This window comes from Helobdella robusta (assembly GCF_000326865.2).
Source record: "Helobdella robusta unplaced genomic scaffold HELROscaffold_19, whole genome shotgun sequence".
In the NCBI taxonomy this organism is placed as follows: Eukaryota; Metazoa; Annelida; class Clitellata; order Rhynchobdellida; family Glossiphoniidae; genus Helobdella; species Helobdella robusta.
Genome location: NW_008704034.1, coordinates 2,281,019 through 2,307,858, shown reverse-complemented (window position 1 = coordinate 2,307,858; position 26,840 = coordinate 2,281,019). Strand labels below are relative to the sequence as shown.

Below are 26,840 nucleotides of genomic sequence, written 5' to 3'. Positions count from 1 at the left end.
CTGAAGACCTCCAACTCCAGGCAAACAGAAGCACTGCCCATCGTCGAGGCAAGTATCGTTAACAACATACAGTCCTACGCATTGGCATGGTGTGCAACCGTTCCCTGGAATATGTTATATTTTTTATGTTTCTATGTGTTTGTATGTTTATGTTTGTAAGTCTGTCCGTATGTTTGGTGCGTGTACACATTATTTCTACGCCCTGTGCGTCTATCAAAATTTTAATTTAAATTTTTTCTGTCTTGCTGTTTTTGCATATTTAAATCTGTTACAATTTCTTCATAAAAATATTACCAAATGACCAGTTTTTCACAAATATATTAGAAATTAAAGGTAAAAATGCAACAAATAAAATAAAAGTTCAAGTAAATAAACAAACCAGAAGCCAGACCATAATTCTTATCAATGCACTGGCTGCACTTGCCACCGATGACGTTTGGTCTGCAGGTGCAGTTGCCACCCTCGGCACACTGCATGCTTGCCGAGCCGTTCGGATGGCAACCACATTCTTTGCGTATGTAGTAGTAATGGTAGTGGTAGTAAAAGGTAGTAGTAGTAGTAGTAGTAGTAGTAGTTGTTGTTGTTGTTGTTGTTGTTTTTGTTGTAATATTAATACTATTTTAATAATTCTTTTTATAAATTTTTGTATGTGTCAACAGTATACACTACACCTTCTTAAATTCCGAAAAAATTCTATATTTATCGTTCTCATCCTTGCTTTCTCTTTCTTTCTCTTTTTTATCTCTTTTATTTTTTCTCTTTTTCTCTCTCTTTTTCTCTATCTCTCTCTTTATATATAATTATTTAATATATGAATTTACTCGTCTTTAAACGGTTACCTGTACAGCCGTTGATCCCGAACCCATAACTGTTGACCTTGCACTGGCTGCAGTTTCTTAGCAATGTGTTTGGTTTGCAGAAGCACTGGCCGCCGCGTTGCTGGCAGGAGTTGTTATAGCTGCCGATCGGATCGCATGAACAGCCTGTTGTGGTGGTGGCGGTGGTAGTAATTTTGTCGTGTGGTTGCTGATGACGAAGTGGGGTGTTGTGTGGTGTGTGTTGTTTGGTGTTGCTAGCCTCGCATGTTGAGGATTTCTACGCTTAGATTTTACGTATAATTAATAAAAACTGAGTAATCTATTCATCATTGTCGGCAATGTACAACTGTAAAAAAAGTATTACCACAAATAACAACGACGACATTCACTTCCGCCACATCTCCCAACACTCAAAATGCCAACAACAACAATTATGACGTCATCGAAAACAACAAAATCGATAGAAACAACAAAAACTACTCACCGAAAGATCCGGAATTAAGATCGATCATAGCCGAATATTCGTATGGCGCACAGGCGAGTTGGTCTCGCGCGGTATAATTGACCGACTGTTCTTCGGTCAGACAGGCTTTCATCTGAGCGCGTGCCGTTTCGTTGCTGATCGCAAATGAAGCCAAGTTATCAACGAATGGAAGTAACACCACCTGAAATGTTATGGTGACGACGACGAAGTGAGGAAGAGATGATGATGATGATGAGGAGAGCACGGTGATGAAGAGGAGGAAAAAAAATTATGAAAATTACTGTGATTTAACTTTTTAGGTTTAATTTACCGAATCGAGTAGAAAGTTCGTTCCGATGGGAATATCGAGTTTCAGACTGTAGGCAGTTTTTCCAACGAGGCATATGGACGTGGCGCTTGTTAAAATGGAAAAACCTGAAAATGAAAGAATACTTCAGAAATTTTCAGAGGTATCGGCAAGAAAAACACAGCGGCATATATGAAAAAGCCACCCGAGGTTCTGCATGTGACAGGCAGGGATCTCTGCTGCATTCCAATCACTCCAGTGCCAGGCATCTTTATCGTTACACTACCGCGCGCTCCATTACAACAATTACAAAAAAAACCTAACCAGACTTCGGCATGGCATTGATACTTCCAGTGACCACTTGTGATTGGGCCGTTGTGTTGGGGCACGGACCGAGAGAGACAGAGGGCAGACTTGAAATTGCAACCGGAAGTGTGAAGTTGGCAGAGATGGAGTTGATTTGACTTGAGCTCTGAGGTGAGAGTGTGTGTTTGTGTGTGTGTGTGTTTGTGTGTGTGTGAGTGAGTGTGAGAGAGTGAGAGTGTGTGTCTGTATATATGTATATGTATGTGTGTGTATTTGTTTGTAAGTTTGCATTATATAAATTTCCGAGACCTCGTATCGCAGAACGACTTGATAGTTGGATGAAAATGGTACTTGGACGTCGAAGTAGATGGACTTTGGTGGCATGACGCTGAGGAAACCCCGCCCCGTGAACGTGGAACCAACCTCACCCCCACCCACTCTGATCGCCACGTCCTGGCTCTTTATTATTATCATTATTATTATATTATTATTATATTATTATTATTAATATTATTATTATATTATATTATTATTATTTTTATTATTATTATTATTGTATTTTGTTGTTGTTGTTGTCGATGATGATAAGATTATTACTATGATGATGTTGTTGTTTTTGTTGGCGTTGTTGTTTTTGTTTGATAATAATATAAATATCCACATTTTTGTTATTATAACGAAAAATATTCTGACGTCATAATTATTGCGGCGAGTCATTAACAACTTCCGCATCGTCAACATCACCACTTATAATATCATCATCATCATCATCATAACCATTGCCTACAACATCTTCGCCATCATCGCTCATAATATCATCATCATCATCACCGTGACCCATCATCACCTACATCATCATCATCACCATGACCTACAGAAACATTAGTAGAGTATTCAGCTTCTAGTGTGACGTAATCAAAATATGGCGCGAAAGTGTTGATGTTCGTCTGCCGGCAATCTCTTCCCAATGTGTCTCTTCTGTTTTTCAAAATAATTTCATAATTAAATTTCCAAATTATGTAATAACTTTGTTTGATTATCAACACATTTTCATTCATTTTTCACTTTCTTTTTTAACTCTTTCTCTGTCTCGCCCTCTCCTCCTCTCCTCTCTCTCTCTCTCTCTCTCTTTCTCTCTCTCTCTCTCTTTCCACTCGGAGCAACATCGGTATAAAACGAGTACTTGCTTGCACGTGCACTGTCCACTGAAGATGTCGCACGTGCGATTCGTCGAGGCACCCGGATCACAATCGCAAAACGTGCAACCATCCGTGTTTGAAGCACTCATGTTATAGTACGTGTCCTGATTGATTGGTTGGTCGGTTGATTGGTTGGTGCTTGGTTGGATGGTTGGTTGGTCGGTTGGTCGGTCGGTTGGTTGGTTGGTTGGTTGGTTGGTTGGTTGGTGTTTGGTTGGTTGGTTGGTTTTTGGTTGGTTGGTTGGTGCTTGGTTGGATGATTTATTGGTTGGTTGATTGGTTGGTTGGATGATTAGTTGGTTGGTTGATTGGTTGGTGCTTGGTTGGTTGGTTGGTTGGTTGGTTGGCTGTTCGTTGTTAAGTTTTGACAGATAGATGTGTTATTTAATAATAAACTTTTTGCTTAGTTAACAACACTTGAATGATTAACTAACAACCGTAATTAGTTAGTTAATTGAATGTTGATTAATTGGTTAATTGATTAATCGATAGAATGGTTGACGGATTGATCGAACTGAATAATTAATTGATTGACTAAAAACCGCCTAAGCAACCTTGCAACTGTTGCACTGAGCACCAAGAACGTTGTTCTTGCAGACGCAAGTCCCATTTGATTTGTCACATGTGATCGTACCGGCGTCCAAGCAGTTACATTCTTATCAAATTTGACGATGATGCAGAAGATGAATGTGATGTTGTAATGCTAATATGGTGGTGTAGACGTCTATGATGATGAAAACTGAAGACGATGACGACGACGATGAAGATGATAACGTTGATAAGAAGAATATTTTCATCATGAATCATGAATTTACCTTGATTGGTATTTAACATCGATAGAGTTACTCACTCCACAACGATCCATAGTTTTTAAATAGAATTGTATTGACTCACACAAACACAAACAACGTATAAACTTTGAAATATCTATCTTCTAATCCAAACAGACGTTGAACTCTGAGCATCAATGTAATTCCAACAAACAAAGTATAAATCCATGCAACCAACCAGAACGGAAAATGTAACAAAAAACCAAACACTTAACACCAAACTAACTTGAGCAGCCATCGGGTTTAGACGCATCGAGGGCTACAAATCCATCTACACAGGTATCACAATGTTGACCTTTGACATTTTGTTTGCAGACGCACTGACCAGTCGAGGCGTTGCACGGTGTGCTGATCATCATAGAACCGACAGGACTGCAACTACATGCTGTAGTAATTTTTTGGTATTATCAATTTTATTCACTATTCTCTTTAATAATTTTTTTCAAAGGTAACAAGATTAAACACGTGTGAAATCAATGTATCACATCACTAATATGGCAAGGACCACTTTGAATTTGAAACCGGTCTCTGCAAAAGTAGTGCCAGGCAATTTAGCCACTACACTATCACGCCGCGCCGCCCATAACGTTTTGTAGAAATTTCAGAGTATTATTATCGATAGTTTCAGCAATTTTAATGGTGGTTTAGTATTTTTAATTGAGTGTAAAGTTACTATAAATGAGTGTAAAGTTATTGTAAATGAGTGTGAAGTTATTGTAATTGAGTGTAAAGTACAATCAGTAAATATTACTTTGTGATAATAATCTTACGTCTCCAGCTGGTTATCTATTAGTAATTTAGTAATATTGTTTAAGTAAAAGAAATTTTAGTAAAATTACTAACGAATGCATACGTCGGTACTACTGTAGTCTGTAGAAAATTATTTATTAATAATAATCAAACCAAAATAATAATATAATAATAATAATAATAACAATAATAATAATATAATAATAATAATGATGATGATGAAAACTATCTTTTGTTTCCACACAGTAAAATAAGAAATCAGATGGTAAAAGAAGGAATTAGAATAAAATGAATTTAAAATGAAATTTATTTAAAATTTATAATAATATTAATAATGATAATAATAATAATAATAATAACTGTTGTTGTTGCTAATATTAAATATGTTGTTGGAGAAAAAAAGAATTTTTCGTCATAAAATAAATAAGTTTATCGTTGAAGAATAATAAAACTGGTCCTCACTGAATGTGCTTATGCCGTCAAAACCTGGAAAAAATTTATGAAATGGTAAGAATGTTTTAGCGGGAAATTATGATTATCTGATTGAATGATGCGAGTCTATGGGAGTGAATGAATTGAGAATTGCATTTGATAATTTAGAGAAAATTCTTAACGGTTTCAAAAACTCGCTCTATCTAAAAAAATTACTCTTTGTAATCCTACAATCTAGAAGAATAAAAACTATAGAATAATCGTAAGAAACCGTAAGTGTATTTGTAACCGGTGTTCCAAAATATTTGTAACCGACATTTGAAAATATTCGTAACGGACATTCGGAAGTATTCGTAATCGATACCTATCTGATCCAGAACTGTTCTGCTACTCATGGTGGTAATATTCCCATTGGGATTAACGTAGTATCCAGCTATACAAAGTTCGCATTGCTTCCCGGTGCTGTTGTACATGCAACCGGAACATATTCCCATGTTGTCAGTGGGACTGTACTGGCAGGATGTACTCTTTCCGGTACAGTTGCAAACTATGGTGGCGTCGCGATTAAGTATTTTGCTTGTTGTTGGTGGTGGTAATGTTGCTGTTGTTGTTATGATTTGTTGTTGTATTTGTTTTGTGGTTAGTTTATTTATTTCGTTGTAGTTGTTGAACTGCTTTTATCATAATTATTACATTGTCTCTTGGGTGTTGTTTTATTTGTGTTGTTGTTTTATAGTTTTTTTATAAATGCGGTAGTTAACAACGTTTCAAAGATTTGGGGTGAAACTATTTTTGAGGAAAAAAAATATATCGTTAAAAATTTTCATTGATACAAATATTCGAGAGCTAAAAATATCCCAAACGACCTTGGCAATCAAAGGTGGCAGCTGATTGGATGGGATTCATCTGCCAGGGCACGTTGTTGTACAGCGGTTGGCAGATCTCACAGTTCTTCCCGGCCGTATTGTGACCGCACACGCATTCGCCTCCATTCTTATTGGTGGTGATGTTAGTGACCATAGTGACGAGGTGATGTTGGTGATGATGATGATGTTTGGTTGTTGGCCGTGACAACAGTGGAAAGATAACGAATACGGCGATGATGATGTCACAATGACGATGACGACAACGATTGTAAAGACGACTGATGAGAGTGGATGATGACGTAAGATAAGACTTTGTGAGAGGTAATCGTAAAGATACAAAATAAGAAAATTTATACTACACACACACGCACGCACGCACACACACACACGCACGCACGCACACACATACCACTCCACCGCATGTCGAGCCGTGACCAAAACATGCGCACTGGTATTTGACGTTGAAGTCAGACACGGTGTAATATGACGTATCTGGGTTATCAGCGATGGGCGGAGTTTTAAATTTAACCCTGATCGCTGACGTCATGAAGAATCTTTGAATGGTTTCGTTCGTATAGATGACGTCGCCAAAGTCATCAATTGGTCTGTAGTTAACCTTGAAATATAAGTAACATTTTTGCAGTTTAAAAATCACTTTTAAATATGATTCTTAATTTGCTTTCATTGATGATTGTCTTAGTGTTGAAAAGTTACTAAATAACCTTCTTCAAAATTCAGTGCAAAGGTCATGAATATTATACCTCGTAATTGCCGGAACCAATCAAAGACAGAGGTTTTCTAATTTGGCATTTGCGCGAAATACCAAACCATAAATCAGTTGTAGAAATTTGATAATCAGTCAAACAATTGTTAGAATAGTAATTCAAAGTCATCCATGTCCCGGTAGCCTGGTCCCATTTCTGAATCTCCATTGTGTTCGGTCGTGTGTCCACCTGAAGTGTTGCAGGACTCCCGAACGTTAGCTCCACAGCTATTACAAGGAATGTATCCGTTAGATTCAACATGATCCATTCTTCCGAGAATGAATTTATCGCGGTGGAAGTTTTTCCTGAAATCCAGAAAGTTTCATAATTGGGAACGTCGCCAAACGTTTCAGTTACTTCATCAACTAACGATAACACGGTCCCCGAAGGACAGGTCGTGTTAATCCCATCAAAAGAAGTGTAAAACCCAGAACAAAAGCTGCTGGCACTTATCTTACTGGAAGCATTTGGTCCCAGCTCCATTATTGCGAGTTGAACTGGAGTGGTAGGTTGTTGAAGATGAACGACGCATCTTTCGTGTAGGAGAATGTACATTATAATGTAATATACACATGTCTGATGTTTGCAAAAATTCATGCTGAAATGTGTCTGTCTTCTACAAATTTAAATATTATATATTAAAATCTTCATATAAAATAATATCCATGGAAATATTTAGAACTGTTCAACGTATCAATTTAAAAAAAAGCAATTATTAAACATAATCGTAGCAATTTAATTCAAACCATCAGCACAGTGATAAGACTGTTCAGTGGTGAGGCAGATATAAGCATGCCATGTTGTTGTTATTATTGATCATCTATGTTAGCGCATCTGTTACTCACCGTGTTACGAACACCGATCTATATCTTTATCTTCATCTGCTTCAATTTTCAAACAAATTTTAACCACATTTTATAAAATAATGACGAAACGACCGATTTTCAGGTTGAACTACTTAAAATTGGTGGTTCCTTTGCTTCACACACATTCATAAATTACAATGCTACCCCTATTCAGGCCTCAAAATTCTATTTTTTGAGTAAATTTTGGCAGATTTTGTTGATCAGTAGTATGAACAAACAATAACATTTTCTAAATCCTACAAAATAAAGTATAATAAGCACTTACTCTGGAATTTGTCATGACTTACAGACTCGTGGTGTCGCACAGCATTCAGCTGATACGTGCACGTGAAGCGCTTCAACATCACGATGACGTTGAGTGTTTTCATTTGCTTGCCACATGTTTCCCTTGTCATATCGATGCAGATATCGCCTTTGAATGAAGATCTAGCTGACTGTTGTCTGTTCTTAAATTACAACAAATAATATTTGCACATAAACATGAAATTCCGATTATGTAACTCATTCCCGATTGCAATTTCACTGATCACTTTTTTGTTTAGGCACACGTCCTCCCAACATGATTCGCAAGGAGTGTCGACCACGCTTCATCCGTCTCCACCTCCACCGCACTTCATGACCGAAACGGACGAAGGGCCGAGACCGATATACGACGGCAACCACGAGTATCTGCGGTACGGCGTGTTTCCTTCGATGCACACGGAAGAATTAGTGATGGACGTGTACGGTCTTCCGGGTATGCACCAGGAACTAAAAGTGGAACTAGCGGCTGGATCGTTCGAATGCTTCCATCAACGTCTACAGAAAGATGCAAAGTTTTCTCTCTTCTTTGAAGTTAGGATTTTTGTTGGGCTTCTTGCTTTTGTATTCATGTGTTAAGTGTGTATATTATGGTATAGTGTGGTGTGAGTATATACAAAATACACACACATGTATTGTCAAATGAATCTAATATTCTGATTCTGAAATGTATGCTTGGTCTATTCTAACTAAAAGTTATACTCATACATCTCTACTAAACTATTTTGTAGACTTGAATGATTTTATTCACTAAACCAAAGACATGTAACAGCTTCAAAAGTAGCAATTAAAAATTTGAAATTAGGTTTTAAAGGGGGCAGACAAGAACATAGATTTTGAAATAATTCAACCCGATGGCATGTCCTTACAAAACTTTCAGTGGACAAACGAAGGACAAGTTAACACTCGTGTTCCACTAGATGGTTTGCATTCAATTCTTGAAAGAAATCTGATTATTTATATATAATTCTTTAAATGATGCCAGTATTAGCTGTATACTTTTTGGAAAACTTTTGATAAAATACTTTTCCAGGTGTATACACAGTCTGCATGGACAACAGGTTGAGTCGATACTCCAACAAAATTGTATTCCTGTTCATGAACTCCTATTTTGAAGCTGATTGGGAGAAGTTGTCAAAGGATATACAGGACTTGTATGACGGGGTTGCCAATGTCACTGTATGTATGCTTGTGTGACTGTCTTTTTTCATGTTTGTCTGCACTTTTCTATCAATGTTGTCTTTGTAGTCAATTATGCATATTCCAGCATGTTAATCGTGCTGGTATCGATGTTTACAAATATTGATGTATGCCTAACTTTTTATAATATTTCTCTATTTATAAATTTAATAACATTTCATTCAAATTTTCAAGCATTATTTCTCAATCCTCGATGAAAATGTAAAGAAGATGATGGGCTATAAATCACAGAATGTCCACCAGATCCTAAAGGACTGGTATCTGATCTCAGACAACAACAAACACGTCCAAAGGATGTCCATAATATTATGCGCTGTCATCATCCTAACTTCAGTTCTTCAGGTAATTTTCGTTAGGAAATTGTTTACTGTTCCTAAAACAACACCCACGTCCAAACCTAGGGCATAGATTGTCATTTTATTTTTTTAAAATTTGATTTGCTGGTAATGTATTTGTTGATTAATCTACAATTAAAAGTGGATTTATTTATTTATTATGGTCATTAATGATATATTTGTTGATTATTCTACATTCGAAAGTGAGTTTTTTTTATATATTATGGCTATTATACTATATTTATTGTTAATTATTCAACATTTAAAGATGAATTTATGTATATTTATTACGGTTGTAAATGATATATTTGTTAAATATTTTACATTTCAAAGTGAATTTGTTTATTATAGTTATATTGGGTCCTCTTTAATATATACATATATATATATATATATATATATATATATATATATATATATATATATATATATACATTATGGTCGTTTAATCATCATAGAGTGAAAATTTTGCTAAGAAAACTGACAGAGTATCCTATCAGTGATTAAGAATTGTCATAATCATGTCATAAGTTTGCATAATCATTCTGGCGTTAAAATTGCTGATTGAATTATTATTCTTCTCCTCATAAATTTTATCTTGTTTTGTTAAAATTAGCTTATTTGCTTTTAACTTGTGTATATACATTTAGGATGACAACGACAGAGTTCATTTGTTTAATGAAATTGCTTTCAGGTGTAAATGTTGCTTGATTTTACACACTGATTTGATTCAGTTTTAACTTATTTTTTCAGTTATAGACATAAATTTGTTATAAACGTATGTACAAACATATACATAGATTTTATAAACAGTACATACATCTGGCAAATACTTACATACACACATAATGCAGTTGGATTACACACAAACACATTTAAATTAAGTCGCATGCATAGATATATAATATTATATTAGTGTGAAATTCGTTGCGTCTTTACTTTGTTTACCATGTGATAATCATTCCAAGGAAATCTTTTATCCCTAAATTTTGGAAATCGAATTTTTTTTATAAAAATTTATTTTCGTAATATTAATATAATATTCGTAAATGGTTTTTGAGAAATTAATAATATTTACATTTTATCTGTATTTATTTGGATTTATTTCTATTTATTTATTCAGTCTATCCATCCTTTAAACATCTTTATATAATGACACACATACATATATTTTTATATATATGTATATATATAAACGTATATGCTATGTATGTTTGTATGTGCATTTTAAAGTGTGTGTTTGTGTATTATCTGCTGCACATAGAGCATACATATTGATACTTTCCTGTGTGTCTGTTGTTTTGTGAGCAGAGGTACACCTTGTCAATCATGGTTTAATTAAACTGATGCTGTCTGCAATTGCTAGTATTTAAAAAATGACCCTATTGTGTTAATTTTAACAACATGAATTATTTTAACTTGTCAGTGTATGTATGTACTTCAGTTGGTTACTATGTAGTATAAATTATTTTGATTGAAATAAAATAATTACATATGTGTGTCCTGTTATACGTACGTATATACCGTTGGAAAAATTGAAAAATTAAATAGGTTGCAAACTAATGCTGTGATTTTCATCAATAAGCGCATTTCTGACACTTAATCAAATATTTATATGTGTGTTTGTGCGTACGTGTGTGTGTTTTCTTCATCCACTTCTGATATATTTATAGTATTTATGAATAAAAAATTCCGCTATAGCGAAGTTCGTATTGATATATTGAATGAAAGGAGTGTGATAAAACTGCCAGAAGAATAAATAAAACAAAAAATTAAAAGCGGATCAGATGAACAATGATTAACGAATAAATGAATAACATTTTAACGTCCGAGCGAATGACTAAGTAATTTATCAAGTTGAATTAAAAATGAATTAAATCATGCAATATATCTTAATTGTACTTTATTTTACATTAAGCGAGTTATAAAAATTGAACTAAACCATAATTACACGTTAATATTTGGCAGATGTGTGCGTGACGAAGGCAATGGTAAAGTTCATATTTAGGCGACTAAACGAAAAAAACTTCGCCAACATAATATGATTAAATTCACGACCGTATTCTCACTCTCTCTCTCTTTCTTTGTCCCTTTCTTTTTTCTCTCCTTTCTTTCTTTCTCCTTCCACCCTTACTTATTCAAAATGATAGCAGCTCCTTGGCCAGGATTTGACACAAACAACGACATCTCGATGACAGAGTCTGAAAATCCCTTCTGCTTATAATAATTCTTCATTTTCGCAATGAAGTCATCCAGCTGGTCATCTTCAACTAGAGAAACACAACAGCCGCCCCAACCCGCCCCTGTCAGACGACAACCCAGGGAACCACTGGAACTGTCAATTGAGTTCAATAATCTCTTTTAAATATTATACGTTAAAACGGCAGGCGTTTGATTAGGTTTAGATAGAAATGCTTGATATGGTGGTGATGATTAATGGTTGTAATTGTACTGTGATCAAATACTTTGCAAAATATAATTGAAACTTAAATGGAACCAACGTGGAGTGATGAACCAGGTCGTCCAGTTCTTTGCAGCTGCACTCGTAATCATCCCTACAGCTTCTGTGACTCAAATTCATCAGGTCGCCCAACCGTTTCAACGTTGCTGAAGCGTCAATCTGGACATCCCCTTCTGAATCTTTTGTGTTTCCAGATAATGAGGAAGAAAATTTGTTGCAGACGTCTTTGAAGTTCAAGACACGAAGGGATTCACTGTATACATGCTCAGCTCTCTGGCGCAACTTGAATGTTTTCACTGCAGAATCACATAAAATGTTATCGAAAATGAACCACGGATGTGAACCATTTAGCAACTGGCACTGGCACCAAATGTTTAAATGATGAGAGAGCATTTAAAAAGTATTAGAGGAGCTAGAAACGTACCGTGCCTTGATCTAGGTCCCAACGATATTTCATCCAACTCTTGTTCAGTAACTCTTAGTGCAGCACAAATCTCTTCCTTGGAATATTCAGTGATGTGGAAGTGTCTTTCCACAAGTTTCAAACATTTTTCCAATGACAGGTTGAGAAGATTCTGAACATCAACCAATCGTTTCACATCCCTCCAATTTAGATTAATTTGATTGGCTAGAACCTGGGCAGCCAATCTGCACTCGGCAACTCTGATGTTAAAGTGGTCAGTAGCTGCCTTGTTCATTTCCACACAGCAGTTTGCAATGACGAATGAACCACCAAGCGGTATTTGAACGTCTGTACCTCGGATTGGATTGAACTCCACATACTTTGCCTACAATTCATATTTTATTATTCCTATTAAATTAAATATTAAATTAGAAATTTAAAAGGATAAGACAATATACAAAGTTTTAAACAAGCATCATCGGTGGCACAACATTCATTTAAAGAATTACGAACCTTTCCCTTCTGAGCAAGGAATGATATTGACTGATCCATGCCACCACCTTCAGTTCCTATGTACTTCTCACAATGCTGACACAACTCAGCCATCTCCAACTGCAACATGCCATTCAAACATGGAAATACAATTTACAACGTCAATGGAAATTTATCTCAAATGACTTCATAACAATTAATAACAAACACCAACTCATTATAAATTCCATATATTAATCACACAAAAATATTTTTTTCAAAATAGCATGCATGCTTGTGCCTGTTCACATATTTTTCATTTAAGAAAGAAAATTACACTTTTTTCATCAACGCAAACACCGAACCTTGGTGAACTTGCAGCCACTTGGCATCATAGTGGCCAGACTAGAAGCACACACAAGGGCACTGGAACTGGACAGACCAGCACATGGAGGCACTGAACCATCCACCAACACATTCAGCCCAAACAGTTTGCAATTTTTTTTTGCATTTAATTTTTCTATGACACCCTTGTAGCCACAGAGAAAATAGTGGTACCATTTAGGAGATGCTTTGTCTATCTCAAATGATGAGCACTCTACTTCTTGCGCGCTTGGAAAATGTCATTAATGTCATGCTTTGATGTTGACATTTTATTGAATTACTTTTCAGTAAATATTTAAAAGCCAGTTTTCTCTGAAAATCTTAATTCGACTAACCCATATTTGTCATTGAGGTTATAGAGTTTGAGTTTACTGCTGCCATTTTTGGATGCAGCTATCAATATATCCTGATCAATTGCCATTGGAAGAACACCATAGCCACAATAATCAATGTGCTCCCCTGGTCATTTAAAAGCGAAATAAACGTGTGCAGATAACTGATAATGCAATAGGATGAACAATACAAAATTTAAACTAATAAGTGATGACATAAAAGAACATACTAAATTATATTATACACTCTAGTTTGAAGTATAAAATAGCTTTTTTCATTACAATTATTTACAATTTAAAATGAAACGTATCACAATGTAACACCAATCAGATTGACACGTCCTGGAGCTCGACAATAATACTCTGGATCGGATGAGAAGATTTCAAAAAATTTTGCTTTTAAAACGTTTATTCTGCGAAATAATAATTTAGTACTTATTAAAAAGTAACTAATTATAATATTATCAAATAAATTAAGAATTTGGAAACTTTCTTGGCTCTTTCTTCAGCATACTTTATTTTTATTCACATTGTAATTTCTTAATGATCATAATTTACGAGTATAAAAAAACGAAACCTTTTTTGATCTTCATAGTCACTGAAAGCAATTTCAGGAACAAACTCGTCAGCCATTATTTTTAAATGACACAATCAGATTAATTAGTAATTTTATTTTAAAAATTTATACAACCGACGACTTGTCACAAGGTAGACGACGACATTGTTAACCCCTTTATAGCCACTAAAAGTTAACTGTAGTTTCAATGGTATATTTTTGGAGAAAAATTGCCAATAAAAACACGCTTTAAAAATAAAAAAAGCATGAAAAAATAAACTGCAAATTGTGTAATTTTTATTGAATTTTATTAAATATCAGATATGATATAAATGGCAAGTCAAACATATCATGAAAGTACAAAAATTCAATGAATTGGGCTATGGGCATTAAAAGACAACCAAGTAATTATAAAATTAGTTAGATACATCATAAAGTGAAAGACAAGACCATCGTTCGCTTTGAATATATTTGAAAATGAATAAATTTGGAGTGATAAAAAACAATAAAAAAAATAGTTTTTAAACTGTCATTATCCATTTTGTTATTTTATGAGGCTGTTTATTTACAGAACTTGTCAGACTTCATTTTTTCTCTTCTGAAAAATAAAATAGAACGATATTATTATGAACAATAATTATTATTGATACAAAAAAATTAAAAATATTTTTTAAAAAACTAATATGAAAAACACAAACCTATCAAGTAAAGTTTCATGTAATGATCCTTCGATCCTGGCTTTTTTAACGATTTTCTTATCGTCAGGGTTCACTTTAATATGTCTGTCTTCAAAACTTTGATATTTTTTCCTTCAAAAAATTATGTTTAAATTGATTAAAAATTATTAAATATAAAATTTATCAACCTAACTAACATAATAATTGCTAAAAGATATAGCTTTTGTTTGATGGAATAGTAAATGTGACCAACACGTAAGATAATTCGACATCTTTAATCTTCCCACTGTCGATGTCCAGTTCAGATTTTGGCTTCTCAATCTTTGTGCAAGATCTCATCTTGAGAGGAAAAAATTAAAAAAAATTAATGAAAAAAATATAAAATTAAATTTAATCTAGAACTCTAATTTTCTTTGAAAAAAAATATCTTTAAAATATGATAAACCTAAAAGTTAATAAGAAAAAGTGATAAGATGATGATGAAATAATGAAAATGGGCCATCACAAATCACAAGCAGACCTGTATGTACTCCTTGTCAGTTGCTGTTTTACTCTTACAAAACAGCTTGCCACCATCTTCTGGCATGGTCAGGAAACAATCGTTGCAGCCAAGTAAGGCCATCTTGCCCTGATAAAAACATCAAGTGATTAAATTTTATTTTATTTTTTTTATCTCATTTTGATTTAAATTTTGTTAAATATGATTATATTATTTTATAATGAAAAAACAGAAATTGTAATTAATGATGTTCCAATTCTAATATAAAGTTAAAAGATTTTTGAAAAAGCATAATGACATAAATAGCACACTAATATACTACAGTTTTGAAATTGACAATAGCTAAAAAACTGATAAAAATTGAAACAAAACTAAAAAAATATAAAACCACCAAAGATAATATAGAAATGAAAAAAAAGTACTAACATCTTGAAATATAGGCTGCCATTGTTCTTTACTTGAAATGGCGTCTGACCTACCAACGACCTTACCATCTGACTGAACACTAAGATATTTGTTGTAGCCTGATTTCAGGGCAATGTGTGAATCTGTCGTCTTCATTGCTGTCAAAATCTCTTCAGCCTCAGGCCCTTCACCTTTTTATAGTAATGTAAGATTAACTCAGTCATTACAATGATTAACTCAATGTATACACAAAAATAACTTGATAGTCAAGACAAAATACATGTGCAATTATCATCATATTTATCTTCAACCATCATCATCATTAAAATCATCATATATACACACTGTTAACATTATCGGATTATCCCCATCCCAATCATCAACCTATAATCATTATCTTCGTAATCATCATCATCATCGCCTGACCTAAACTATGCTCATTTCCAAGACAGAACAGCCCACTGTCAAGAGCCTGGACGTACCTGTTCGTGGCCCCGACCTCTATGGCCACTGCCCCAGTGCACTGTAAAAATGATTCTATCTTCCACCAGCCACCTTTAAAATTAAAATTTAAAAAGAAAATTAAAAATTATCATCTATTATCAATCATTAATTAGATACAAATTTAAATACAACTGATAATTTAATTCAATTTATAGTAACTAGAGAGTCTAATTATATTATTTTTGTATCCATATCTAAAAGTTTAATATGAATTTGATAACTTTTTCAAATTTAATTAAAAAAATATAAATTAATTAATCAAAATTAATTAAATCATTTAATTTAATATACCATGTTTCAATGTGTCCTCTCTTTGATTAGCCAGTTCATCTTGGTTGGTCTCACTTGATGTTTTAGCAGTGGCACTATCTTTCATTCCTTTTAACCTGATATTTAATAAAATGACAATATTTTTTAACAAACAAAAAAATATATAACAAAATAAATTAGTAAGAACATTGAAAAGCTTCTAAAAAAATTTTTAATCTGTAACATTTTTCCCATTTGTATTTCTATTTACAATTAATTTAAAAAAATTAAAATTTAAAAACAAATCAAAAATTTTTGAGTAAAAAAATTAAATTATGAGCGTGACAAAGTTAACTTGCTTTTTATTTTTTCCCTTCTTGAACTTCAATTTTCCACCTTTCACTAAAGTGTACGGATCGGCCATTTTATAAAATCAAAATGAAAAATTAACAACCTTTTTGATCATTATCAAAACAACAAGCCGTCTTATATACTATTTAAAAGTAAACTTTACTGAAAAAATAGAGATGTGCTAGATTGTAAATTATATTTTTACAAGCTCGTTTTAGAGACTATTCTACATGGAGAATTTTGAATCACTTAAATTATTTTGAGAATCATTTCCGAATTCCATTTACAGACTAAATGAATAACAAGACTAATAGAAGCCATTAATTAAAACAAAGAAGAATGAAAAGATAATACCGAGGAACATTAGGAGAGGATGATGAAGACGAAGAGGAGCCGACCACACTAATTAATAATTCCTTGATAGCCTAGAACGTCAATGAGTGCTGAAAAACCCATCGATCGTCGTTGCCATGGCAATCAACAACTGCTCGTTTACGTGATTGGTTGGTTGGTTGGTTGGCTGGTTGGTTGATTGGCTGGTAAATGGTTTAATGATGGCATGATTGGAGGGTTGGTTGATTGATGAGTTAGTTTATTGGTTGGCTGTTTGATTGGAGAGTCGGCTAATCCTTTTGCGGATTGGCTGAATGATCTGGCCAGTTGGTTGATTAGGCCTAATAAGCTGATTGTTCTGTTATTTTGTTAGTTGATTGATTGGTTGGTTGGTTGGTTGTTGGTTGGTTGGTTCGTTGACTGTCTAGATCCCTGTTTGGTTGGTTGAATCATTTGAAAAGGTTCCTTGAAAAAGTGCAGGTGCAAAACGAAAAGTTATACATACATACATACATGCATGTACACATAGATACATACACACACACACACACACACACACACACACACATATATATATACATATATATATATATATATATATTTATTTATTTATTTATATGTGTATATATATATATATATATTCAAGGACATACATAAACACATTCAAACATTTACTATATGTACGTATAATATTATATATATATTTATATTTATAAATATACATATTTATATATATATATATACAAATCTTTCCATCATATATATATATATATATATACATGTAAAAATATATAGAGATATATATACTTTGGATGGTGTTTACAGTGCTTAATTTGTATTTAATTGATTGTATGATGACGATGACTTCATTTCTTGATTCATTTCAATCATATACCATTTCTATATTTAAATACCCCTGTCTGTTTGGTGGCTTTGGTAACAAGGGCATCAAGGTAAGTTACAAAAAATAGACCATTGATATCAATTAATATAATTTGATATTGATATCTAATCATTGATATCAATTAATATAATTTTAACTTATTTGAATTCTTATTCTTTGTTGAATTTACGATCGACCGAGACATTTTTTATTACTCTATGGTCGTTATAGTCGTCATCATCTTCATCGCCGTCAACATCTTCATCATTTTTATTGTCATCGTCGTCATTCTCATCGTCGTCGTCATCTTCATCGTCGTCATCATCTTCATCGTAATTGTCGGCTAGAAAGGTGAATGACTATTGTTGTTTTATGCCTGCTATCTCACTGCATTACGTCTCTCTTTTCAATTTTTTTAATCAACAACCATGACGATGACGATGATGTGGCAAAAATGATGGTGACGACGAGGACGAAGATGGTGTGACAAAATGATGATGACCATGATGATGATGACGGTGATGATGTCGACAATGATGAAGAAATTAAATAATGACGAGTATGATATTAATGATGATAACGATGACGATACTGCAAAATAATAATGATAGTGATTATAGGAGGTCGATGATGATGATGAAGATGACAATGGTGAGGGGACATTGATGATGATGACAAAGACGATGAGGATGAGAGGAGGTTGATCGTGATGACGAAGTTGATAAGGACAATTAAACATTATAATAATGATAAATGACAGCAAAACATTGAAATGATGATGACAACTTCGATGAAGAAGATGACAGTTTACGATGACAATGATTTCAGAAATGATAAGACAAAACGAAAATGTGAAAGCAGATGATGACGACGATGATGAGGAAAATCAACTTTGTTTGATATAAGCATCGTTGGACAGACCTCTAGGTCAGTTGGATCAAATACAGAAAGATGCTGTTGTTATCGTTTTCACTGCTACTATTACTACAATTACCACTACTTCTACTGCTGCTGCTGCTACTATCATTATTTCTACTGCAGCTCCTACATCTACTTCACTACCACTACTGCTACTACTATTGCTACTACACTACTACTACTACTACTACTACTACTACTACTACTACTACTACTACTACTACTACTACTACTACTACTACTACTACTACTACTACTACTACTATTACTACTACTACTACTGCTACTACTACTACTACTACTTTTAGTAGAACTACTACTACTACCACAAGCCCATGAGATTCATCGTAAAAAAATAATGAACTTCTCATGTTATATAGATCTTTTAAAATACACGCATAAAATAATTATTGCAATACACAAAACATATCAAGCACCTAATTGTTTATAATTTTTTGATACTTTTTTTTATAGAAAAACTGAATACATGCTTGTGATTATTATTAAACTGTATATATCTTAATTATTCACAAATATACAACTAGTGTATTAGCACACACGCACACACACACACACCACATACACACATGCAGTAATCATTAAGACACACGAAACAGTACACAAACGGTATTAGTACCAGTACCTAACTAATAATGATACTTACATTTCATAATACAAAGACATAATTGTACTTATTCTACGTATCTTCTTAATCTTTAACGAGGTTTGCGTGCTAGGATGGATTGTACATAAGCACCGCTGCTATGAAAAAAATATTTTTTTTTTACCTATTCACATCATTATAAGCGAGAGAGCTCCAGTGTGTGTGTGTGTGTGTATGAGTGTGTGCGTGCGTGCGTGTGTGTGTGTGTGTGTGTTTATCTGTCTGTGTTTGTTTGTCTGTCTGTCTGTCTGTGTATTCGTGTTTGTTATGCGTTCATTTCCGTTGTATTAAGTGTGTTTTGTATTATTATTAATACTTAATGAGTATTGTATATGGTTTGTAAATACGGATATATAACATGATATAACATAACATAGTTTAATCACAATGTAGGATTCAAAAAAAGTTTAAAAGTAAACTTGTGGAAAGGTCACCAGAAGTTAATTTTAATGGAATTGTACACAAAATTGTAAAGTAAGATTTTACAAGGTTTTACAATTCTTTGGTGTGCACATTTTCCGGTTATGAACAGAACAAAGAAATCTTTGTTCTGTTCATTCTCTTTTCTTGTATTTCAATAATAATCTTCTGGCCGATAATGATGTTGCTGATGATGAGTAAAATTGAATTATGGCCAACGATTTTCTCATTAATTTTAATAAATTGGATAATAATTATAAAATTACTGTTAGAAATATTGATAAGCTCAATCGTAAACCTTCAGAAGCTAAAAATTCGGTAGAATTTTTCAATATTGCATCAATTATGGTCTCCTTCCAGCTTTTACTATATATATATATATATATATATATATATATATCAATATTATAAATATATATAAATATATATATTAATATTATATATATATATATATATATAGAGAGAGAGAGAGAGAGAGAAAAAGTTTATAACATATATATGTGTAAATATGTTATTGCTCATTAAAACGCAATACTTTGTCTAGGAAAGTACAAACACACACGCATAGACATACACACACAAACACACACAAATATATATAGATATATATTTATAATTGATTAATCATTTCTATATTAATACATATGTGTTTGGTACATACTAGTTTGTAGTCTGTGAAAGTTATTGCTTCAAACAAATGCTCATCAGTAGTGGGCTGTAAAAATTAAGGTTTGTATGTTTGTGCGTTCGTTCGTATGTTTGTATGTTTTTGTTTGTATATTTTTTTGTGTGCATGTTTTTGTTGAAAGTTTCCTAGTATGATGGTTTGTATGGTAGATTGTATTGTATGTTTATTTTACTGTATATAAATAATTTTGTTCAAATTAGTGCCTTGCTTGTATAAAGGACAGGTTTGCAATCATTTTCGTTCTTCCATTCATTCTTTCATCCATTCATTTATCTATCCACTTATTCATCTATTCATTCGTTCAATAAATTATTCCTATTAAGAATTTATTCATTCAATCGTTCATTCGTACATTCGTTCGTTCGAACGTTTGCTGGTTCATTTATTTATCTCTTCATTCATTCATTCATTCCTTCATTCATTCATTCATTCCTTCATTCATTCATTCATTCATTTATTCATTCATTCATTCATTCATTCATTCATTCATTCATTCATTCATTCATTCATTCATTCATTCATTCATTCAGTCAGTCATTCATTCATTCATTCATTCATTCATTCATTCATTCATTCATTCATTCATTCATTCATTCATTCATTCATTCATTTATTCATTCATTCACTCATCCATTCATCTCCCGCTTATTCGTCCGTTCAATCGGCCTATTGTTTGCATAAACATACATTGCTTGACATGTTATATAGGCGTATTATATGTACTTGCAAAGATATGTATTTATGGATATATATGTGTGCGTGTGTGTGCTCGTGTATGTGTGTGTGTGCGTGCGTAATTTTGCATGCGGTATACCTGGAGTCTATTGTGTTTTAGTGTGCGGATGCACCGGATGACTTGCGTATGGCATCATAGTTTGGCGTGCCTGTGGTGGTAGAAATGTACAGCGTTCGATTGAAATAAATGAAAGGACTAAGAAAAAAGCATGTAGCTAATACAAACAAATATGCGTTCACTGGTTTTTAATGCGCAAAACTTGAGTGGGGCCGATGAGTTCTGTTACTATTTAAGTACTCCTGCTATAGTACTGCTGCGGCTGCTACTGCTTCGGTGGCTACTGCTGCTACTACTGTTACTTCGACTAAAAATGCTACTGAACCCTAGAACTTTCAACCTCCTTCTCTGACTATTTCTCACAAGCTTACTATGTTCAGATCGGATCTCAAGAATTGAAGTGAGCATGGGAACAGGAATTGCGGGAATCCCATGGTTTTTTATATAACCCTATATAACTCTATATAACTATATATTTATAATTAACTTTATACAACTTTATATAACCCTATATAACTCTATATAACGATATATAACTATATAAAACTCTATACAACCTTATATAACTCTATATAGCTCTATGGAAAAATGGAAATCAGGAAGGAATGGGAAGAAAAACGGTTAGAAAATATATGGAATGGGAATTTTCGGGAAGTGGTCAAAAATGGGAATTCGGGAGAGAATCGGGAATGAAAATAAAATTGGAGGGAATTGGGAACAAATTTCTATTCCTCTAGTGTATATGTTGTGTGTGTGTGAGTGTGTATGTGAGTGAGTTTGTGTGTGTGTGTGTGTGTGTGCATGTGTGTATGTGTTTGTGTGTATGTGTTTGTGTGTATGTGTTTGTGTGTGTGTGACGTCAAACATATAATCTTCCGACATTTAAATTTAAAATTATTATGAATTAAAAACCTCTCGTGAATATTGCATAACCGCAGGAACTGTTTTTTTTCCAACTAATTAATTATCAAAGAGGAAACAAATAATATTAGAAATAACAATAATAATAATAAAAACAAAATGCAAATATTTATTCTTATTATGCAAAATATCGATGTTTGCTTATGTTTCAATGCAATGCAACGAAACGAAATATACTACCCCCCTCTAAAACTAAGTTTTTAAACTTTTTTTTAGGTTTGTATAGGTTATTTGAAGATTTATGAGTTTTTAAGATTCTATAAAGTGACCAAAAAATTTAGATCAGTGAAAATAGTAGTAGTAGTAGTAGTAGCACTAGTAGCAGCAGCAGCTGTAGTAGTAGTATTAGTAGTAGTAGTAGTAGCAGCAGTAGTATTGAAAAAATCACGAAAACGACAGAAAGCCAATAAAAATAAGAGAATAAACAAGAGATTAATATAAAGTTAATTGAAACTTCATTACAGTTCACAGGTCAATTGAAACTTCATTATAGTGCACAGGTCATATGCATTTGCTGGGGCGATGATAATTTTATTTTGGTGGTTAGTATTGTAATAATTTTTTCGGTTTTGTTTTTGTTTGTCGTATTTATTTTTATTGTTATTATTACCATTATTGAAGGTTACTATGCGTTTTTATATATATCTCCACACACACAATTCCATCTTCCATTTTATCAGGTTTAAATATATTATCGTCATCATCGCAGTTGTAATCTTAATCAACATCATCATCGTCATCGTATTCAAAAATACGTCATATATAGCCTAGCCCACTCACACACACACACACACACACACACACACACACACACACACACACACACACACACATAAACGCATACATAATTATGTACATACTTGAACAAAACTTCTATTTATTCAATTGAAAAAGGTTTTAAAAAAGAACAAAAAAGAACAAAAATCAATTTTAAGTGAGTGTATGTATATATATATATATATGTATATATGTGTATGTGTGTGTGTCTGTATGTGTATATATGCGTGTGTTCGTGTGTGTGTTCGTGTGTGTGTGTGTAAGTTCGTGTATATATGTGTATACAAACATCTTAAAGGCAATTGAAAAATTGAAAAAATGATCTTAACTATAAAAACAACCAACAAACAAAAACAAAATAAAATGAAAAACGAACTCCCTTAAACATGAAAAATATTGCAATAGGTGAAAGGTAAAAACTTATTCAGGTACAACTCAACTGGCTATGTGGTATATGATCACATGTATCCTACACACATACATACACACATACATACACACATACATACACACATACATCCTACTCGCATACATACACATGCATTCAAACATATATACACAAATGCTTACACATACATCTCACACACATACATACACAACTGCATACACACATACATAAATACATACATGCAGGCACATATACCTACCTACCATCTACCTACCTACACATACACACACGTACAAAAACATACATCATAACTATTTGTATTTATAATTAGATACACACATATCAAATACGTTTGTATACACATGCGAATGTTTGCATTTATGTGTGTATGTGTGTTTGTACCTAAACAAAAGGTTTAATACATATCATACAATATTCATATGTCTGTACACTTTATTAATGAGTGTGTGTGTGAGTGTGTGTGTGTGTACAAAAATCAATATTGTATTGGCAGGAAGGTGATTATTTTAATGCATACGTATGTATGTATGTATCTATGTATGCATGTATACACATATATATTTAGTTTTTTGTGTTAAAAATGCATTATAAATAGACATACGAAAAAACTGTATTATTTAGCGTGTATGTATGTGAGTTTATGAGCGTCATGTTTTTGTGTATGTGTGCGTAAGAGTAGTGTGTATGTGTGAGTGTGGGTGTCTATTTGCGTGCGTTCATGTACGTGTGTGTTTTTGTGGGTGTTTAAACTTGTGTGTGTGTATAAGTATATACGAACGTGTGTTTATTTATGAGCGTGTATATGTATTTGTGTATGTGATTGTGTGTATACATATTTGTGTGACTGTGTATGTGTTTGTGTATGTGTTTGTGTGTGTTTGTAATTCTGTATTGTATATTTTTTCTCAGTAAACGTGCTCTAAGGGTTGACTCTATTAAGGCATTTTAATGTAAATCAACATTTTTTCCATTTAAAATATCTGTCATTATTATTTTTCCCGGCTCAGACCTTGAGAATTTTTGATAATGTTATAATTAATAAAAATAATACAGTCATAAACATTGTTAATAATAATAATAAATATAAATATAATAATAACATCGATTAATATATACAGAATTTTTTTAATTTTTTCATATTTTTGAGATTTAAATAGCATAAGTTAGAACAAAAGCAATATTTATAACATCAATGAGGCAAAAACTACCACGAACATCATCATTATCATCAACACCGTCATCATCATCAGCAGCAGTAGTAGTTGTAGGAGTGGTTTTAGTAGTAATAGTAGTAGTAGCAGTAGTAGTAGTAGTAGTAGTAGTAGTAGTAGTAGTAGTAGTAGTAGTAGTAGTAGTAGTAGTAGTAGTAGTAGTAGTAGTTATAGGATTAGTAGTAATAGTAGTGGTAGAATTGGTAGTAGTAATGATAGTAATAATTGTAGTAGTAGTAGTAGAAATAGTATTAGTAGTAGTAGTAGTAGTTGTTGTTGTTGTTGTTGTAGTTGTTGTAAAAAATGATCGTAATAGTAATAGTAATAAATGATAAAACCAAAGTTTACCGGTTTAGGATTGTTCAATCTATTTCTGACCTTTAAAACGAAAAAACCCAAGCAGAACGGTTTCGACGATATAGTCTTTTTTATTTTCATATTTTTTTTATTCACAACATGCTTATTTTTTGTTATCCTATCAATGGCTCCACTCAATCAATGAACCGTGCGCACACACACACACACCACACACAAACCCACATAAACACCACACAAACACACACACACACACAAGCCGTTTACATACAAACTCATGCGTAAACAAAACGTACAATCACATATAATTTGGTATAAACATACAAAAACGCACACACACACACAAACACCCACACACACATAAACACCCACACACATACAAAAAACACACACAAACACACATACGCAACATCAGCAACAAACACAAACAGCCACACCTACGATGAAAAACGGTTCGATATGTTATCTTTGCTAGATTTGTTTGTCGTTAAACTCTCATATTAAGGACGTATATATATATATTTATACTCTCTCTCTTTATCTCTCTCTTTTTTTATCTCTCTCTCTCTCTCTCTATATATATATATATATATATATATATACAAACCTACATAAAGCATAAGTATAAATAGGAAATAGTTATTTTAATATGATTTCTTTTCATGTGTATTTATGTATTTGCAAACTGGCCAGTTGATAGTTTGTGAACTGTTTGTTCTTTTAACGGAAGTTAAATTATTGCTAATTGAAAAAAAATAATAACAATATACTACATTATACTGTATTGTAATAATGATATGCAATATTAATTTTACACACGCTCACACATAAACACATAAACGCATACATCAAATTACATTATGTGAGCTTAACAACTCCCTAAAGATAAGTAGATACAGATAAATAGATAGATAGATAGATAGATAGATAGATAGATAGATAGATAGATAGATGAGATGGGTGATATATAGATAGATTTATAGATGGATATATAGATAGATATATAGATAGATTAAATAGATGGATCCTATATAAAAAAAAAGGTTAGTTCGTTTCGGATGATGTTTTGGATAAAAAGTTGCTGGTACAGTTTTTCTTATTGTGTTTATTCTGCCTGTGTTGATTAACAGCTCACCTAGATGGGAGCTATTTAGCTATTTTAAAACAAACAAATGATTGAATATGCGTCTATGTGTATGTGTATGCATGTGTGCATTTATGTGCGTGTTTAAATGTGTGTATATGTTTGGTGTGATGTATGTTTATATGTGTATGCAGGTGTGGTGTGTATATGTATATAAATATGTGTGGTCTGTATGTGCGTGATGTGTGGTTTGTTTGTGTGTGACGTGTGGTTTGTTTGTGTGTTTGTGTGTGTGTGTGTGAGTGTGATACATACAGAAACATACAAGCATACAAAGACATACAAAAACATACAAAAAGTGGAGAACGAATGTACTCACATCACACAAATATGAACCAGGTGAACTTTCACTATTGTTACGCATCAACGATTCTCACATCTCTATGTTTGTTTGTATGCGGTTGTGCATGTATGTGATTTTATATTTGTTTGATTTTATGTTTGTATGTGTTTTTGTATGCATGTTATTGTATGTTTTTTTGTTTTTATCTATGTATGAGTGTATTTGTTTTTGCGTGTGTCTATGTATATTTCTAGGGTTAGTCATGTGCTTGTGTAGTTTTGTGTAATGGCATGAGTGTGCGTGTATGTGTGTATGCGTGTATGTGTGTATGCGTGTATGTGTGTGTGCGTGTG

The 26,840-nt window shown here is 32.9% G+C and overlaps 4 protein-coding genes across 4 annotated transcripts; 1 reads left to right on the top strand and 3 right to left on the bottom strand.

Annotated features, from left to right (window-relative positions):
- Positions 1-320: 320 nt before the first annotated feature.
- Positions 321-5,599, bottom strand: HELRODRAFT_77204 (hypothetical protein; the record flags this gene model as incomplete). The annotated part of the gene is made up of 4 exons (XM_009016813.1): positions 321-508; positions 840-983; positions 4,150-4,308; positions 5,497-5,599. The coding sequence occupies 4 exons, from the start codon at positions 5,597-5,599 to the stop codon at positions 321-323; spliced, it is 594 nt and encodes a 197-aa protein (XP_009015061.1).
- A 2,716-nt stretch (positions 5,600-8,315) lies between these two features.
- On the top strand, positions 8,316-9,509 carry HELRODRAFT_77167 (hypothetical protein; the record flags this gene model as incomplete). Its single annotated transcript, XM_009016812.1, has 4 exons — positions 8,316-8,435; positions 8,707-8,824; positions 8,935-9,080; positions 9,276-9,509. The coding sequence occupies 4 exons, from the start codon at positions 8,316-8,318 to the stop codon at positions 9,507-9,509; spliced, it is 618 nt and encodes a 205-aa protein (XP_009015060.1).
- Positions 9,510-11,566: 2,057 nt separating this feature from the next.
- Positions 11,567-14,120, bottom strand: HELRODRAFT_171000 (hypothetical protein; the record flags this gene model as incomplete). Its single annotated transcript, XM_009016811.1, has 8 exons — positions 11,567-11,771; positions 11,938-12,193; positions 12,322-12,685; positions 12,814-12,912; positions 13,137-13,383; positions 13,491-13,614; positions 13,812-13,900; positions 14,065-14,120. The coding sequence occupies 8 exons, from the start codon at positions 14,118-14,120 to the stop codon at positions 11,567-11,569; spliced, it is 1,440 nt and encodes a 479-aa protein (XP_009015059.1).
- Positions 14,121-14,323: 203 nt separating this feature from the next.
- HELRODRAFT_110978 (hypothetical protein) lies at positions 14,324-16,899 on the bottom strand. The gene is made up of 8 exons (XM_009016810.1): positions 16,737-16,899; positions 16,420-16,514; positions 16,051-16,179; positions 15,646-15,815; positions 15,241-15,348; positions 14,974-15,059; positions 14,742-14,852; positions 14,324-14,641 (listed from the first exon to the last, which is right to left on the bottom strand). The coding sequence occupies exons 1-8, from the start codon at positions 16,799-16,801 to the stop codon at positions 14,605-14,607; spliced, it is 801 nt and encodes a 266-aa protein (XP_009015058.1). The 5' UTR covers positions 16,802-16,899; the 3' UTR covers positions 14,324-14,604.
- Positions 16,900-26,840: the final 9,941 nt, after the last annotated feature.

Excerpts from the sequence above, each read along its gene's own strand:
- HELRODRAFT_110978 (XM_009016810.1), bottom strand. The coding sequence starts at position 16,801 with ATGGCCGATCCGTACACTTTAGTGAAAGGTGGAAAATTGAAGTTCAAG. Across the intron at positions 16,180-16,419 it reads AGAGGACACATTGAAACATG|GTGGCTGGTGGAAGATAGAA; the intron begins GTATATTAAATT and ends TTAATTTTAAAG. Across the intron at positions 15,816-16,050 it reads TGGAAATGAGCATAGTTTAG|GTGAAGGGCCTGAGGCTGAA; the intron begins GTCAGGCGATGA and ends TACTATAAAAAG.